The sequence below is a fragment of the Acipenser ruthenus genome, chromosome 1 (assembly GCF_902713425.1).
Source record: "Acipenser ruthenus chromosome 1, fAciRut3.2 maternal haplotype, whole genome shotgun sequence".
Lineage (NCBI taxonomy): Eukaryota > Metazoa > Chordata > Actinopteri > Acipenseriformes > Acipenseridae > Acipenser > Acipenser ruthenus.
In genome coordinates, this window is record NC_081189.1 from 90,556,178 (window position 1) to 90,573,994 (window position 17,817).

Here is a 17,817-nt window from a genome sequence, read left to right on the forward strand (position 1 = left end):
CTTCTATGGTGATGTATATGGTTTAATGGGGTTAAATAGTCTTAACACTAGTATTAAAGTAGCAAATGACTTCCATTAATTTTACTTTTCTTTTTCTTGATATGTTTCTTTTGCTTGATATTTTAAATTTGATTTGAAAAGTAAAAGTACAAGGCACACCAGGGCCTAAAAACGTACTACCCAGCCGGTCTGAGTTGGACTCGTTATAGATTGATCTGAGGTTTGGTATAGACAGTCAGATCGTTCTGTAATCAGTCTGGGTTTGATCTATCAGCCTTGTCTGAACACAGCTTGAATATATTAGCGTTTACAACTTTAAAATACCTGAATTTGGGGTTGATTTGATCAATCTATCTATATGCCATCAGGATAAGCCAGAGCTGGATTTACCCCTAGAAATAAGTGGTTGATGCAATCCAGCTGGATTCCCTGGTACTATAAAATTCTAAAAAGAAAAATCAGTGGCGGCATATCCAAGGTTGATCAAGTCCACGCATTTAGGAAAATGTACTTGACAAAATAACCTGACAATATTAGTAACTTATCCTTAAGTAGTGTAACTCTGCACCTATTATCATTACAACTTACTGGACTTGTTCACTTTTGAAATAAAGAAACTAATGGAAATTTACTTGGTAGTAAACACATCTAACCCCCTAAAGACCTAATTTAAAAACTGACTTCCAAAATGCGATTGCCAACATATTTAAAAAATAGAAACTGTAGTCATATATTTTCATATGAGTGGAAAATCAAGGTTGCCAAGTTACAGAACTATGTTTGTTTTATTTCTTTCGATAAAAGTAAAAAACACAATTGGACTAAGATCTCTTGGACAGTTATGTATGCCAAAACTGTCTGCACCAGTCTACAAACATATTTGTAGACTGGTGCTTGCATATTTAGTTTTTCCAAAAACATCTTGTTTATTTGTTACAGTTAAGCAGTAATTAGAGCTTTCACTATGGTTTTTCGAAAAACTAGGCCTTGGTCCTCTTGATACTTGACAGTGGAATGATCCCCGTTAGTGGTTTATTCATACAGTGCTGTAAAGAGTTTTCAAAGGTGAAAAGAACAAGAAAACAAGGCAAAAAACCTGGGAATCTGGGCTGTTCCGGGTGTCATAAGGGCATCACAGAACAAGTTTATTAACAAAAACTTGATTAAGATGCTTGTGGTTTTGTCTTAAACGGATAACTTATGCTATAGAAGTATCCTGAATAATACAATTGTGGAAAGAAAAAAAGGTGTTGCCATACAAATTCTAAAAAGTAGACCATATTCATTACATTTATAACAGTCGTATACATTTCCTTTCCCGGTTTAAGCAGCTCCATTTCATTAATGCCATATTTAGTTTTTTATTCAATATTTTCAATAGATTTTCAATATAGACAATGCAGTCTCTGTCAATGCAGTCTGTGCTGCAAAAAATGCATAGGCGTAATTTTTAATACATGAGTTTTGTTTATAATATACAGAAACATAACTTATTATAGCACATTTTAAAGGGCATTAGAAAGTATAATTATACCCTTTATGCAATATTTTTTTTGTAGTATTTTTTAGGGGTCAAAAAGTCATAATAACAATATTTTACATATTAAGAACTTGTAAAGAACGTTATTATACAAGATTGGATCAATTTATCTGCCACTGAAAAAGCTATATAAATAATTAATATGAAGCATTTCTTTTTTAAAATATTATAAATTTTATCCAATTTAAACTAAATCTGTGTATTGCAAAGTCATGTCTTCCACATTTTTTAACTTCCTTTCTATATTACAAAATCCATGTATTTTAATGGTCTAGCATATTTGCATCATCAGTTCCACCATGAATTGTATGAGTGTCTGCGCTATATATCTGAGCTGCCCTGTTATGTTTGACCAGTTATCCCCGTCTCTGTCACTGCTGTCAATCACTCGTCTGCTTGCAAGGGGTAAAGTAAAAACGTGCCTTTCAAATGTATCCCAAGTATTCTTTGTAGATTTTCTATACACACTAATCATTTCATTTATATATAAGCATATATCCCATTTGAAATACTGTTCTTTCTACAAATTTCTAATATCAAGACTTACAATTTAAGATGTCATAGACTGCAACAGCTCGGTTCTTGGTACTACGGCTGGCAAATGTATGGATGTCACCCTATTTGTTAATAATGACATGTCCAATTTAACTTATGATTTATCTGTATTTTTGTCGTTAAGATCAATCCCTAATTATGTAAAAAAAAAAAAAAAAAAAAAGCTGTTTCCCCCACTAACAATCGCACTCGCATTCTAGCATTGTCTCTAGCAGAGAATGGGCTGAACTTGAAGCCGGTCAAAACCTCTAGTGCGAGTCGCTTAATCCAACCCCTATATCTCATAAAACCTCTCAGGATAGGAAAAGAATTCAAAGAGGGATGTCTTCCTGACATATAGCACTAATCAATAATGTACTTTTTTTTCCATTGGTAGCTGGTTATAGCTTAGAAATACCACCTCAAAATATTTAAATTACTTTTTTTTACTGTTCCGACTGTCAGACTAATGCAAAAACAGAGATTCAAAAAGATTAAAGAGTATTACATTTATTTTAAAGCAGTTTGTATGTGTAGTATAATGAGGTTGTGTGGTTTTTGTTAAAAATAGGTAAACTGCAACGGAAACTCAAGGTGCCACCAACAAGGCGCAGTAAAACAAACTGTTATACAAGAAAATCCACATTGAAAAATATGATTTTTTTTGTGCCGAATGTAATCTAGGTGAATTGTACAATCCAAAGAATGATATTTTGTGAGATGTATATAATATTTTGAGGAATTATTATTACAATTAATTCAACAGGTGTCATTGTGTTTTGCGATATGTAGTGACTTTAGAGCTCTGTAAACATAAAACCCACTCAAACGTACTTATATTTATTTTGCAATTGATGATTGCTGGGATAATCTTACCTCGATTTCAAAATTGCTGCATTTACGATAAGCACTATCCTTCTCATAGGGGACAGGGCCCTGCCCCGCTCATTGGGCCCTGTTCCACCCACTCTACTTCTATACTTTCCTGAAACCAATATTAGATTATCCTTTTTTTCTCAACCAAAAGAAAAAATTTCATGAACTGTGACAAAAATGACATTTCTGGAGGTTACAGTTCTTTTTCATGAAGGCATGTGCATATAAGCTATATAAAAATGCCATACATTTTAAATCAGAAAGCGTAAACTGCCCCTAACCTATCCTTTCACTCGCGTATAGCACCTGTGCGTGGTATTGTTATTTTTTTAAACCTGACCACAATATTTTAGACAACCTGCCTGTCTCCAGACATGTCCCATAGCCGTAACGTGACGGTGTAAACAGACGGTGTATGCCATTGATGTCTTAAGTAGGGGATACGGCTCATTTGCATACCTCTGACAATTGGTCAGATACAATCTCTCGGTAACAATCTGTGACGGGAAATCAACTAAACCCATTACTGGCCATTAAAATAACCAGGCAGTAGTTTTATAAATCACGTGTTAAATACTGCCCAGTATTTTTTTATTTTTTTTAATGGCCAAAAATTACCACCATCTTTTATGAATATGGCCCACAATGTATAAAGATTGTTATTCTCTCTTAAGGGCCAAAAAGGTACATTTGCAAGTTATGCCCTTCCATATTAATTCTTAGGTTTAGGATTTAAAAATTTAAAAGGAGTGCTATACTTATGTGGGACCCTGTCAACAAAAAATTACGTCACAGGTAGAAAGTGCAGTATGTGCCACAACTCAGTATTGCTTTACTGAGCTGGAGACGCTGTGCTGGAGGGAAGTAACATATAATCATTTTAATGTTCAAAAGGCTAAGCATTGTATGAGCTTAAAGAGGAAACTTGCTCAAAACTGAGGTGAACAGAGGTTCCCTTTCAATTCGAAGACAACCACCAACCAATACTTTTGTGATAGGTCAGGTATTCACTGAGCATTTTATATCAAAGCTGCCGATAGGCTCCTCCGTGGAGTGACATCCTCGGTCCCGCCTCACAGAGGTAATAAATAGTCACTATACAGAGAACTATTCTCTTTTGCTTCTCACCATCAAGTAGGTAAGGTAGGTATAACTAACCTCTGCAGTTGCGTGATTGTATCTTTGTAAAAGAGCTCTCACTTCGAGTTTTCTGCTAATTCCACAGCAAATATTGTTGGAAGTCGGCTTGCCACTTCCCAGAATCAATAACTCTTCTGAGGACTGAGAAAACGCTGCGCAATTGCACTCCATTAAAAAAAAATATTTTTGTTTACCCTACTTTCAGCTCTGCTGTGTGTGTGTGTGTAATTTTTTTGTAAAAAAAATAAATAAAAAAAATAATAAAAAGTATACCTCTCTTTTTTCTATCTCCTTGTGTATAGGCCTGTAGTTATGCTCCACGCTGCTGTAAGCTTTGCGCTGCCCCAGTTGTGTGACTACTCACAGGCCAGGCTTATACTGTCTGTAGACAATGCTCCACACTGCTGCAAGCTGCGCGTTGCATCGGCTGTGTGACTGCACACGGTCCAGACTAGACACTGGCCCAGCAACCTCGGTGCTTACGCCCCTGGTGCTTGGTGCCTTCAGTGCCCTTGGTACCTTTGGGGCCTCGGTGCATCGGTGCTTCAGCGCCCTCTGTGTCTTGGCACCTCAGAGCATCAGTGCCTCGGTGTTTGACGCTCGGCGCCCTCGATGCCTCTGGTGCACTCATTCGGTGCCTTAGACCTCAACACCTCTGTGCTTCGGCGCTTAATCACTCCCTGCATCAGTGCCCTCGGTGCATAGCTGTCTCAGTGTCTCGTGCATCGGTGCTTCCACACCCTCGGTGCTCCAGAACCTCGACGCTTCAGTGCATATACACCCCCTGCATCGATACCGATGCATTCGGTGCGTCGGTGCTGCAGAGCCTCGGCACATCGGTGCTTCGACACCCTCGGTGCCCCAGAGCCTCGAAGCCTCGGTGCTTCAGTGCCTTCGGTGCACAGACACCCTCTGCATCGATACCCTTGGTGCATTGGTGCTTCGACACCCTTGGTGCCCCAGAGCCTCGACGCCTCGGTGCTTCAGTGCGTTCGTCCCATGCATATGTGCTTTGGTGCTTCGGCTCAGACACCCCTACTGCAGACTAGGGCTGCTACGATTAAATCGAAAATCGATTTTTCGATCGATTCCATTCCTCATTATATACGTCAATGTAAATACTGGATAATAATTACATTTTTGTAACGCACATTTTGTAACGCACATAGTTAATAACATTATTTAAGTTTGGTTATCAACGAAAATTGACCTAATGCCCTGCCTTGCTATTTACAGTATTTCTGCCAGACAAGCAGTGGGTGTGCTCTTCTTTTCCTGCTCATGTTAACTAGCATCTGATTTGCTGGTCCCATCCTACCAGCGAATCAGTTTTGAAAATGCTTTCTAAGTACGCCCCTCTATCTGTGTATTAGATGTAAACAAACAGAAAAGCGCACCGCCTTGAATCCAGAGCAGGGCTTTGTATTCCTGGCAAACAGCCTGTAAATACATTGTGCACATTGAAGAAAACTGACTGTATATAGTTTGCGCTTCTTTGGAGTTTCAAAATGAACTGTTATATAATGAATATTTAACAATATAAAAAAACAATCAGTGATGTTAACCCTTTGCAGTCCATTTATTAAGTGCGCGTCAGGCGCGTCAGGTCCAATTTATTTTCGTTAATTTTAGTTAATTTTAGACGCGCTGTTTAAAAGTATTTTTTTTTCACAAACGGGTTTAAAAGGCACTGCATATCAACAAAGCACTCACTAGGCATCTCCAGCCCCGCCCCACCCTTTCGTTCGCTATCGCTTTCACATATGCTAAGAAATAAATAATAATAATAGTCGTACATACCGATCAATCATCTCCTGATCACTCGTTTTATCACCAAACTCCTCAATAATGCAATCCAAGTCATTATTTTATTACTATAACATCTCAAAAAAGCTCTGCAAATGTCCGTGATAGTCTCTGTGCGCTGATTCAGTAACAGGCAGCTTGTTTCCTTATGGCCGCCCCTATGTGATCACAGGGGCAGGTATGACTATTCATGAGATACGCCTTTTTTTATTTATTTATTTGTTTATCGGCTTGTCTCGGCTCCTGTCGCTCACACTCTGCCATTGAATGGTTTTCTCGGCTTTTTCCGGAGAAAAACCCGTTTTTTGCGTTTTTTTGATGTACAGCAATGATATTAAAATAATCACGTTGGGGGAGAGGAATGGAACGAAAATGTATGTGGGTGGTACAATCATTGATATTTATTCGAACGATTCGATTTTGTGTGCCCAGTTAATCGATTACTATTTGGAGGCTTAAGTGACAGCCCTACTGCAGGCGCTCCGGGCAGCACCATGTCTAAGTTCCACCCTTGCACGTCCTGTGGAAGGATGCTTCCCCCACAGGACAAGCATCTCTTATGTGTTAAGTGCTTGGGGATGCAGCACGTCTCCTTTGCCTTAGGCGAGGAGACGTTCTGCTCGATTTGTGCAGCGTCCCAGTCTCGGACCCTGCATAGAAGATTGGCAGAGTTCACAGAGGCAGTTTCATCAGCCAGCTCAGCTGAGCCCTCTGCAGCGTTGGGAGCCCCACCCTCCCCCTTCTTCACCTGCCTTCCAGCCCGTTGCAGGGTATTCCCTGCGCACAGGCTCCTGCCCACCGATCCTGTAGCCGCTCACGGTCTCTCTCGAGGAGCAGTAAGCGAACCAGGCACAGCAGACAGGTGAAGGACATTTCGGCCCCGAAGAGCCAGATGGCCCAGGTCATTAAATATCTGGTCAGGCAGCAGGCTGACCAGATATTTAATGCCACAGTAGCATCCCTGCCTGTACCGGTGGTCGACGACGTCTCGGACCAAGATGAGGCAATGAGCGCAGGGGACCAGGATGCGATTTCCATCGCGGCCTCCTTGGATGGAGACTCCTTGGAGCAGCCGGAGACAGAGGTCCAGGAAGTGACTCAGGAGACAGGGCCCAGCTCTGAGATCGCCTCATAGACTGATGTGACCCCTCCATCAAGCTTGGTTCGAGCACTCATGAGGCGAGCTTCCAATTTTCTCCAGGTTCCCTGGAAGGCAGCACCTTCGACAAGCTTCGACTCCCCAGCCTTTTTCGGTATTCCCGGATTTCCTGGAGGAGGTTCAATCTTCCTGGCAACACGGCAGGTCTCCTAACGGCCTACCTGGATGGCATCCTGCGGTCAGCACCCCTCCCTGAGCCGATAGCCTCAGAGCTTCGCCTAGTGTCAGGTACACTGCTCCATATTTCAGGCTTCCAAGGGCAAGCCTTAGGTAGAAGCCTGGCGGGGCTTGTAGTGGCGCGTAGACAGCTTTGGTGGTCTCAGGCCAGAGTTCTGGATGTGGACAAATTGGGCCTGTAGCCGTGCCTATCGTCTTCTCTTTCAGGGAATCGTTTTGTTAAACATGCATACATATAAATATTCACTTCAATTATATTTATTAGAGCTAAGCCCACATCTGAGTTCATATTTGGATTTGTTGCGAATGGCCTTTGCGATCCTATTCAAAAAGCACACAGAATGTATTATGTATTATGTACTGAACAAGTGGGTCTTGAATGTATTTTAGCATTTTAAAGAAAATATCAGAAGCAATCTATTAACATTCACATCTAACGTGGCAAAATCACAGGAATTCAGCAGAGCCATTTACAGTTATCTTTACATCACTTCTGCACTCCCTTTTGTCATGATATTGGAAGTCAGTCATCTATGTGTTGATTACATTTTATACAATGAGATATTTAAATAACAGATGCCAAGAGTGAAAGATGAAACTGAAACTATCCAATGTACCAGACCCACAGTAATATGGTAGATTTTACAAGCTGTTTCCATTTTAGGGTGATTGAGAAGCAAATTGCATAAACCCCCACCCTCCCAGCCAATGTGCAAAGGGGAATACAATCACAGTGAGTTCTAAAATTACCAAGATCAAATATTATAAGCTTCACACATTTTGTAAAAGACATTGGCCTTTCTCAGTGACATTTTAAAAGGGTGTATTAAATATCTTCGCCACAGTACAAAGCTGAGCAAGTTACAATATCTGCAGTACCCAAGTACTACTGCCATTCACAAGTAGCCTTACAGGACTATGGTAAACTTCTATAGAGGTGGACTCAGAGCGATCTATGTGTATACAATACATCCTACAGTATGTGAGCAAATGGGACAACATGGTTGAACCATATGGGTGGCAATGCATGGAAAATACGCAATTCATAACATGCTGTCTAGAGGGGACAACTTCAGATACCAAAACAAGCTCTGTCCAGGGACACAAACGGTTCGTCCTTTTGCATAAGGGTGCTCCAGAGATCCAGCAAAAACTCCAGCCCTGCCACTCAATGAATCCAGCTGCCATGACAATGGGTGTTTACTAGCTGCATGCATAGTAAAACCCAGCTTTACATTTTCTTAACCCAAAGATTAGAGTATCTGTTCCTGTCTTAGCTCTTTTCACTGATATGATCCTTAAGTAGGGGGATAGGCTTGAACCCCAGGTGCTGGGCAACCCGGCTCTTAAAGTGTGTGTAAAATGCAGATTCCAATGCACGTAGATAATGCATGGACATAATATAACTTATGGGGGTGTCTGCATGAAACATGCTTTGTGTAAGTGGAACAGTTGAAAAGAAGCTGGATAAATTTGGGGACATCATCTACGCATATGGAAGTGAGAGGTTTGGAGTTGAAAAAAGGAAGGAAAAAGTACAAACTATTCCTGGAAAGTCTAGACGGCAGCAGGAGATTGAACGCTTAGTTAGAGAAAGGAGACAGCTGAGGAACCAGTGGAGAAGAGCAGAACAAAGTCAGAAGGAGGGACTCAATCTCTTACAAAGGGTCATAAAAGATAAGCTTGCAACATTGCGCAGAGCTGAGCGCCTACGGAAACGCTACAAAAAGAAGGAGCGTGCGAGAGCTAACTTTTATAAAGACCCATTCAAATTTGTAAAGAAGTTATTCACCAGTGAGAAGAATGGCACACTAAAAGCATCTAAGGTTGAGCTGGAGAGATATTTGGAGGAAACACATACAGATTCAAAAAGGCAGGAGCCTATGTCAATTCCGTCAGACATCCCACCTATCAATCCACCAGAATACCAAATGGAGAACTGTGCACCTAAGTGGAAAGAAATAGAGCAAGCTGTGAAAAAAGCAAGGGCTTCATCATCTCCAGGGCCTAATGGAGTTCCGTACAGAGTGTACAAGAGTGCTTCAGGAGTTCTACGAATTCTGTGGAAATTGATGAAAGTGGCATGGGAAAAACAGGTTGTACCAAGAGCATGGTGCCGAGCAGGTGGAGTCTTTATACCTAAAGAAAAAGATTCTACAAGCATCAGTCAGTTTCGTCCCATTTCCCTATTAAACGTAGAAGGCAAGATTTTCTTCAGCATTATTGCTCAGAGATTGTCAGCTTACCTATTAAAGAACTGCTTCATTGACACTTCAATACAAAAAGCGGGCATTCCAGGTTTCCCAGGTTGCTTAGAACACATCAATGTGATCTGGCAACAAATTCAATCAGCTAAAAAGGAGAGGAAGGAGCTCCATGTGACATTCCTGGATTTGGCTAATGCATATGGTTCAGTGCCACATGAACTACTTTGGGCAGCATTTGATTTTTTCAGTGTACCGATGACAATAATAAATTTAGTGAAAGCCTATTTTGGAGATTTGCAATTCAGTTTTTCAACTTCAGAATTCAGCACTACATGGCAATGCCTAGAGGTTGGAATAATGGCAGGATGCACCATTTCTCCACTGGCTTTTACCATGGCAATGGAAGTAATCATTAGGGCATCAAAATGGGTAGTAGGAGGAGAGCGCTTGGCTTCTGGAATGCGACTACCACCAATTCGAGCATACATGGATGACATGACAACCATGACTACAACAGTAGCCTGCACTAATCGATTATTGGGCAAATTAACCAATAACATTGAATGGGCACGAATGCAATTCAAGCCCACTAAATCAAGGAGCATCTCTATAATTAAAGGCAAAGTAGTAGATAAAACATTCTTCATTAATGGTGAGGCAATACCAACGGTGTCTGAGAAGCCAGTGAAGAGTCTTGGGAGATGGTACGACGGGGATCTAAAGGACACAGTTCGTGTGGGAGAAGTTAGACAACAAGCAGTGGAAGGGTTGAAGAGCATAGACAGCTGCGCTCTACCAGGTAAACTAAAACTCTGGTGCTTTCAGTTTGGTCTACTGCCGAGGTTGCTGTGGCCACTGACTGTGTACGAGGTTTCTTTGACAACAGTAGAGAAGCTGGAAGCTTTAATTAGTTCATACATCAGGAAATGGTTGGGAGTTCCACGCTGCCTCAGCAGAGTGGGACTTTATGGTAAAGGAATACTGCAGCTACCAGTCTCTGCTCTAACCGAGGAGTTTAAGTGCGCCAAGGTCAGACTGGAAATGACATTAGTAGAGTCACGCGATAAATGCGTAAGGGAGGCAGCACCTGTGTTGAAAACTGGAAGAAAGTGGACGGCAAAGAAAGCTGTGGAAGATGCAAAGGCTGCCCTTCGAATTGGTGATATCATGGGGCAAGTTCAGCATGGAAGAGGGGGTCTTGGTTTCAGTTCAGCTCCTCCTACATGGCACAAGGCAGCCCCAGCTCAAAGGAGGAAGCTGGTAGTCAACGAGGTGCAAAAGCAGGAGGAGAGGATGAGGTGTATAAAGGCCATTTCCCAGGCCAAGCAGGGAGAATGTATGAGATGGGAGAGTGTGGAACAACGCAAGATTGGCTGGCAAGACCTATAGTCAATGGAACAGAGCAGGATCAGTTTCCTCATCAGATCAACATATGATGTTCTCCCATCACCACAGAACCTAAACCTCTGGGTAGGAGAGGATCCCTCATGTCCTTTGTTTTCATCACCTGCAACATTAAGGCACATTTTGACAGGATGTAAGGTGGCTCTTAGCCAAGGACGGTTTACTTGGCGCCATGACCAGGTGCTGCGATGTTTGGCCTTAGCATTGGAAGACAAGCGTAACATGACCAATAAGTTGTCACCTGTTCCATCAAAACATTACACACAAAAGACAACATTCCTCCGCCTAGGAGAGCAACCACCAAGAAAAGGTGTTAAAACCAATCCTCGCCCAGGACAACTGGAAGCTGCTAGAGACTGGAAAATGCTTGCAGATGTTGGTCAACGGCTTACTTTTCCACCTGAGATTGCCACCACTAACCTTTGACCAGATATTGTCTTGTGGTCTGGATCAGCACGCCTTGTTCACCTGGTAGAGTTAACAGTGCCATGGGAGAATGCTGTAGATGAGGCGTATGAGAGGAAGAAACTGCGGTATGCTCAACTAGCCACTGAAGCGGAACAGCGAGGATGGAGAGTTCGGGTTTACCCAGTGGAAGTGGGTTGTCGAGGATTTGTGGCACACTCTACAACCCGGTTTCTCAGAGACGTCGGATTCAGTGGCCAAGAGTTGCGTCGCACAGTGAAGAACTTATCTGGAGCAGCAACTGGCTGTGGTTGAGACGGAAAGATTCTGGCTGGGGATCTCATGCACAATAGAAAGAAAGAAACGCTGATGTACAGGTAAGTAAGCTGGGCTGAGTTGAGTGGGGGACGGAGGGGGGTGATGCTGGGACGCCAGAATCACCGTCGAGCCCTCTTGAGGTGTCGTGGGCTAGTCGACGAAACACTGAGGATGGAAGGTGCCCACTTGAAGACCCCACAGATGTACCCTACTTAGCTCAATCCAGACGGTTGTCATGCTGATGCGCTGGGGAGGCCGCACTGTGGTTGATCCCCGGAGCCAGCATCGCAGCCGTTGTGTGTGCTGATGCGCCAGGGAGGCAAAATAAGCTCCCTGGAGCCAGCATTACACTTCAGCCATTAACACCAGACAGAAGGATATCTACATCATCATATGGAAGGAAACATAAATGGATGGAGACACATATGGATCACATTAGTTTACTGTAAAGCTACGTCTTAGTTGGTGCTTATCTTGGCGAGAGCCGAGTTCAAATCAGCATGAAGTTTTAACATCTACTCTCGTGTAATGGAAATCATGAGTGGCAGACCCATAGCTCCAGATATTACACTGCTATTTAACTAACATTACTTCTGACCGCGACTAATGGCACACTGTTCTAAAACAATGTTGCAGTTTTTTTTAAATCTGTGCTTTATTGCATTATGCTTTATTCATGACACACCACAGTAGACATTTTTAATGATAGTAGTAACATTTTCAAAACTTTATCCAGGATGTACTATACAACACTGAATGAGAACTATTTCAGAACTTGAATACTTGACTTGTGCTTTAACTTTAAGACAAGCTACACCAGAATTTCATGGTGGATTTTCCGATCAGCTTGGATATAAAAATATGCAACAGAACATCCTGTTTAAGTAGCGTACTTTCTAAAGGATTCATCTATATATATATATATATATATATATATATATATATATATATATATATATATATATATATATATATATATATCCGGGTTTCAATTTATTAATTTGAGAATTTAAATGTAGAAAATATGACAATGCAGTTGTAAGCGGGGGTCTCTGGCCGGCATAATAAAAGACAACAGCTTTGTTAAAACAAGCTTTGCATTAAACCTTTTCTTAACTGACAGGATATCAATGTTTTACAGAAAACAATAACACAGCGAGCGGCAAGTACACTTCAATAATAATAACTGCGGTGACTGTTCTTCCCAGGAACTAAGTTTGCAAATTCAATTTTCTCCTGCTTTGTAAAGAAATTCCACACAATGCTTTGCTTGGATGCCATTGTTCTGTATTCACAAGACAGAATTTAGTGATCAGGAACGGTACTGTGCAAAAGTTTTAGGCAGGTGTGAAAAAATGCTGTAAAGTAAGGATACCTTCAAAAATAGACATGTTAATAGTTTATATTTATCAATTAACAAAATGCAAAGTGAGTGAACAGAAGAAAAATCTAGATCAAATCCATATTTGGTGTGACCACCCTTTGCCTTCAAAACAGCATCAATTCTTCTAGGTACACTTGCACACAGTTTTTGAAGGAACTCGGCAGGTAGGTTGGCCCAGTTCTTCTGTGGATTTAGGCAGCCTCAGTTGCTTCTCTCTCTTCATGTAATCCCAGACAGACTCGATGATGTTGAGATCAGGGCTCTGTGGGGGCCATACCATCACTTCCAGGACTCCTTGTTCTTCTTTACGCTGAAGATAGTTCTTAATGACTTTCACTGTATGTTTGGGGTCGTTGTCATGCTGCAGAATAAATTTGGGGCCAATCAGATGCCTCCCTGATGGTATTGCATGATGGATAAGTATCTGCCTGTACTTCTCAGCATTGAGGAGACCATTAATTCTGACCAAATCCCCAACTCCATTTGCAGAAATGCAGCCCCAAACTTGCAAGGAACCTCCACCATGCTTCACTGTTGCCTGCAGACACTCATTCGTGTACCGCTCTCCAGCCCTTCGGCGAACAAACTGCCTTCTGCTACAGCCAAATACTTCAAATTTTGACTCATCAGTCCAGAGCACCTGCTGCCATTTTTCTGCTCCCCAGTTCCTGTGTTTTCGTGCATAGTTGAGTCGCTTGGCCTTGTTTCCACGTCGGAGGTATGGCTTTTTGGCCGCAAGTCTTCCATGAAGGCCACTTCTGACCAGACTTCTCCAGACAGTCCCACTGTTTTCTGCCAATTCTGAGCTGATGGCACTGCTGGACATCTTCCGATTGCGAAGGGAAGTAAGCATGATGTGTCTTTCATCTGCTGCAGTAAGTTTCCTTGGCCGACCACTGCGTCTACGGTCCTCAACGTTGTCCGTTTCTTTGTGCTTCTTCAAAAGAGCTTGGACAGCACATCTGGAAACCCCTGTCTGCCTTGAAATTTCTGCCTGGGAGAGACCTTGCTGATGCAGTATAAATACCTTGTGTCTTGTTGCTGTGCTCGGTCTTGCCATGGTGTATGACTTTTGACAGTAAACTGTCTTCAGCAACCTCACCTTGTTAGCTGAGTTTGGCTGTTCCTCACCCAGTTTTATTCCTCCTACACAGCTGTTTCTGTTTCAGTTAATGATTGTGTTTCAACCTACATATTGAATTGATGATCATTAGCACCTGTTTGGTATAATTGTTTAATCATACACCTGACTATATGCCTACAAAATCCCTTTGTGCAAGTGTACCTAGAAGAATTGATGCTGTTTTGAAGGCAAAGGGTGGTCACACCAAATATGGATTTGATTTAGATTTTTCTTCTGTTCACTCACTTTGCATTTAGTTAATTGATAAATATAATCTATTAACATGTCTATTTTTGAAAGCATTCTTACTTTACAGCATTGTTTCACACCTGTCTAAAACTTTTGCACCGTACTGTATATGCATGCAATAAGGCCCAACAGGGTGTCCGTATACGTTGAATGTGCGGCACGAGACGAAGGGCCTAAAGGGCCTTATTGTATTTATAATCCAGGTGAAACAGTGGATTTGAAGAAAAAAAAATCATACATCATGTTATTTTTTTTTTTTGTATTTTTTTCTACCACTTCATTTAATTGTTCTTCATCCACATCGGCTACTTACTACTTTTGCTTTTTGCTGGTAATTGTTCACTCAGATTTATAGTGTTTGTATCCATCCAATATACGGACAGCTGGAACCTTGCTCGACCAACCACATTGCTCGTTTCACATTCCATTGTCAGCCCTGGATTATATATATATATATATATATATATATATATATATATCTATATCTATATCTATATATATATATATATATATATATATATATATATATATATATCTATCTATATATATATATATATATATACATACACAGTACTTCCCTCTGTTCCCAGCTCCCTGGTAGTCTCTCACTAATGGAGATCAAGATCCCTTATTAAATCATATGGCTGTTCCCAATTAGCACCAATTATCTAATTTGGGAACAGCCACATTCTCACATGTATTTGGCAGGGATAGGAATTAATCCCATCCCTGCCAACCACCACCAAAACACATAACCCCAACACTTTATTTACATTCATCCCTGATTGCTTGATAATGTAGATATCATTATCCACCAATCTGTTTTTAAGTAGAGTGTATGGGGTAACAAGCATTCTGAATTCTAATAAACAACAAGGTCATGTCATAGTTATTTTTAATCATATGTTCTGTTTCAACAAGGGGAACATGAACACTGATTTCTAACGTGGTTTCCTTTTTATCCAGGACAAGCACACATTTTAAAAGGACTTTGTGCATGTGCTTTTTGAGTACAGCAGAAGAAGAAAATTGCATTACAAGAGTTGGGATTGTCATGGCAATACCCTTTATACAGTCACTTGTCAGTGTTATTGTGCACTACACATTTTAACTACTCATTTTATTCCAACTTGGATAAGATTTACTACCGAGTCTCTCAGTAATAACAGAAACTTCATTTCCAGCTGAGTTTTAAAAACACAATTTGCTTCTCTTGATTTTCCAGTTAGTTTCAGAAAGGTATATTTCCTGTCATTTGTGGGGCCCAAGTGTCAACAGTTTATCAGGACTTGGTAAGAAGCCAGCCATTCTGCTCTATACAGCTTGGGTATCAACTGCATTCAGTGTTTTGGTAACTGGTATATTTTGTATGAATTGATTCCACCCTGTGCAGCTGTTATCAGGGCACATCAGTCACCAGGCACTTCATAAGTTAACCAAATGACTAGTTTGCCATGTGACATAGTGGGTCTTCGATTTCTGGGTACAACACACTGCTTTGGACCTTGTATACAGTATATTAAATCACATAACACAACTCCTTTGTGTAACGTTGCCTATTGAGGTGACTGCTTAGTTTCTAATAAGTTGTACAATGACCTTGAGTTGGATTGAAATAGCTGTGTTCGCCAAAATAGCCCAGAGTCATCACCTGTGAGATTGTCCCTGGATCTGATAAATCATACATGCAAAGGACAGCCCATTTACTCAAAAGTGTGTGCTACATACTGCAGGGTTTTTTTTGGGTTTTTTTGTCCAGCATTTGTAGACTTTTATTTTCTCCTTCCTGGTCTACTTTGGAACTCATATTCTGTTTGAATAAATAACGTTTTGTATTCATGAAACTGATCTACTGTTACATACTAGGAAGACAGGCCCAGAGCCAAAGTATAGAAAAAAAAAAGATTTTATGTTAAAAATATAGTTATCTATATATGAAAATGCTGTGCATGTATTCACACTTTTATCTAGAGGTTGCTGTAGAACATTACTTCAAGATATGGAAGAAACAACTGTGTCAAAAGTTCAATACAAGTATTTTTCTAATTCTTAAACTTTTCTATCATTACAAAAATACCAGTACAGTATGTTAAAATATCAAGCTATAAAACTGACTACAAGATCTGAATTTAATTGGGATACAGGTTTACTTATTCAGGTGTCATATTGATTATTTCAATCAGTCTGTGAAAGCCAAAAATGTAACAATGTGACCATGTTGCTAGGTGGTCCTTTAACCTTGCAGAGCATTGTTTCAGACTTTAGTGCTTAGAATATTCATAACTCACAAACAGCATGTTCTCAAGCCACTGTACCTGTCATCAATGAAAACACCATTTACACCACAGTGTACTATAATCTGTTTTTTTTCTACTGCATGCTAAATACAATTTATATCCATTAAACCTTGCAGGTGTACCTTAATTCTGAATAAATTAGACTCGCATACCCCTATTTTCTCATGGTGTAAATGATTTTATAACATGCTTTTAAATTGCATATAATCATTTTATCATTTTCAAACTCAAATAACACAAACTACGATAAGTGTAGTCGACAGACGTTTCAGCTTTAAATGCGTTCCTCATCATCGGATGAAAGCATTAGCAATATTGTCAACTTTAAAAAATATATATTTTTACCTCATTTACCATAGCTTAATTACTGTATCTAACACTGGTGTTACAGCCTGCAGTCACCAAAGCAACTATGGTTATTTCTAAAGAAAATGAATAAATTACATGAATGGTTCATCACTTACCTCTTTACGATGCTGGCTATTATATTGAGGAAGAGATTCACATAAACAGTAGCATAAGAAGGACAAGGTCATACAAATCCCATTAGTCTTCATTCTGTATTACAGGGGAGACACTTTTTCGAAAGATTTTGGCAGGGTTTTTGAAGAAAGCTCTCTGCTGGCTGGCTGCTATGTGCTGAGACACAGCCTTTGTGAAATATATCTGTTACCAGTATGTGGCCTTAACAAACCCTTAACAACTACCTCCTCCTGCAGCCAAAGTTACACCCCCACCCCAGAGGTGGCATGCACTTGTACAGTGAATGCTAGAGTGACCAGCTCACTTACAATGGGGAGGAGCCAAAAAAATGAGCTGGTAAATCATTTCACTTTCAGCTCCTTGCCAAAGGCAATCTCACATTAACTCAGTCCTGCTGTGGGGCTCCATCACCGCTAAGAAATAGTGGGATGGGGGGGTTCAAATACATTGCCGTACATGGTTAAGGTAATCTTCGTTTGTACGTATGAAAAACTTTGAAACACTGGAGTATGAATTTACTACACAATGAAGCAAAAAAAAAAAAAGAAAAAAACCCAGCAGCATAGTATTCCACTTTGTCAGAATTACTACCATGCTACTATTCTCAGCAGCCCGTATTCAGCTCTCCCTATCCTATGCTCTGCTCTGTTGTTTATACTGACCTGATATCCACCACCTTGATCAGGTTACTAACACACTCATTATTACACACATC

General features: G+C 40.6%; 1 protein-coding gene across 1 annotated transcript in view; it reads right to left on the reverse strand.

Annotated features, from left to right (window-relative positions):
* LOC117421530 (thrombospondin type-1 domain-containing protein 4-like) overlaps nt 1-17,342 on the reverse strand; it is a 65,259-nt gene extending 47,917 nt beyond the window's left edge. Inside the window, exon 1 of the mRNA XM_034905824.2 lies at nt 17,084-17,342. Within this exon, the coding sequence (XP_034761715.2) occupies nt 17,084-17,176 (93 nt within the window). The 5' untranslated portion in view covers nt 17,177-17,342. The remainder of the gene's footprint in view (nt 1-17,083) is intronic.
* Between the last annotated feature and the right edge of the window lie 475 nt (nt 17,343-17,817).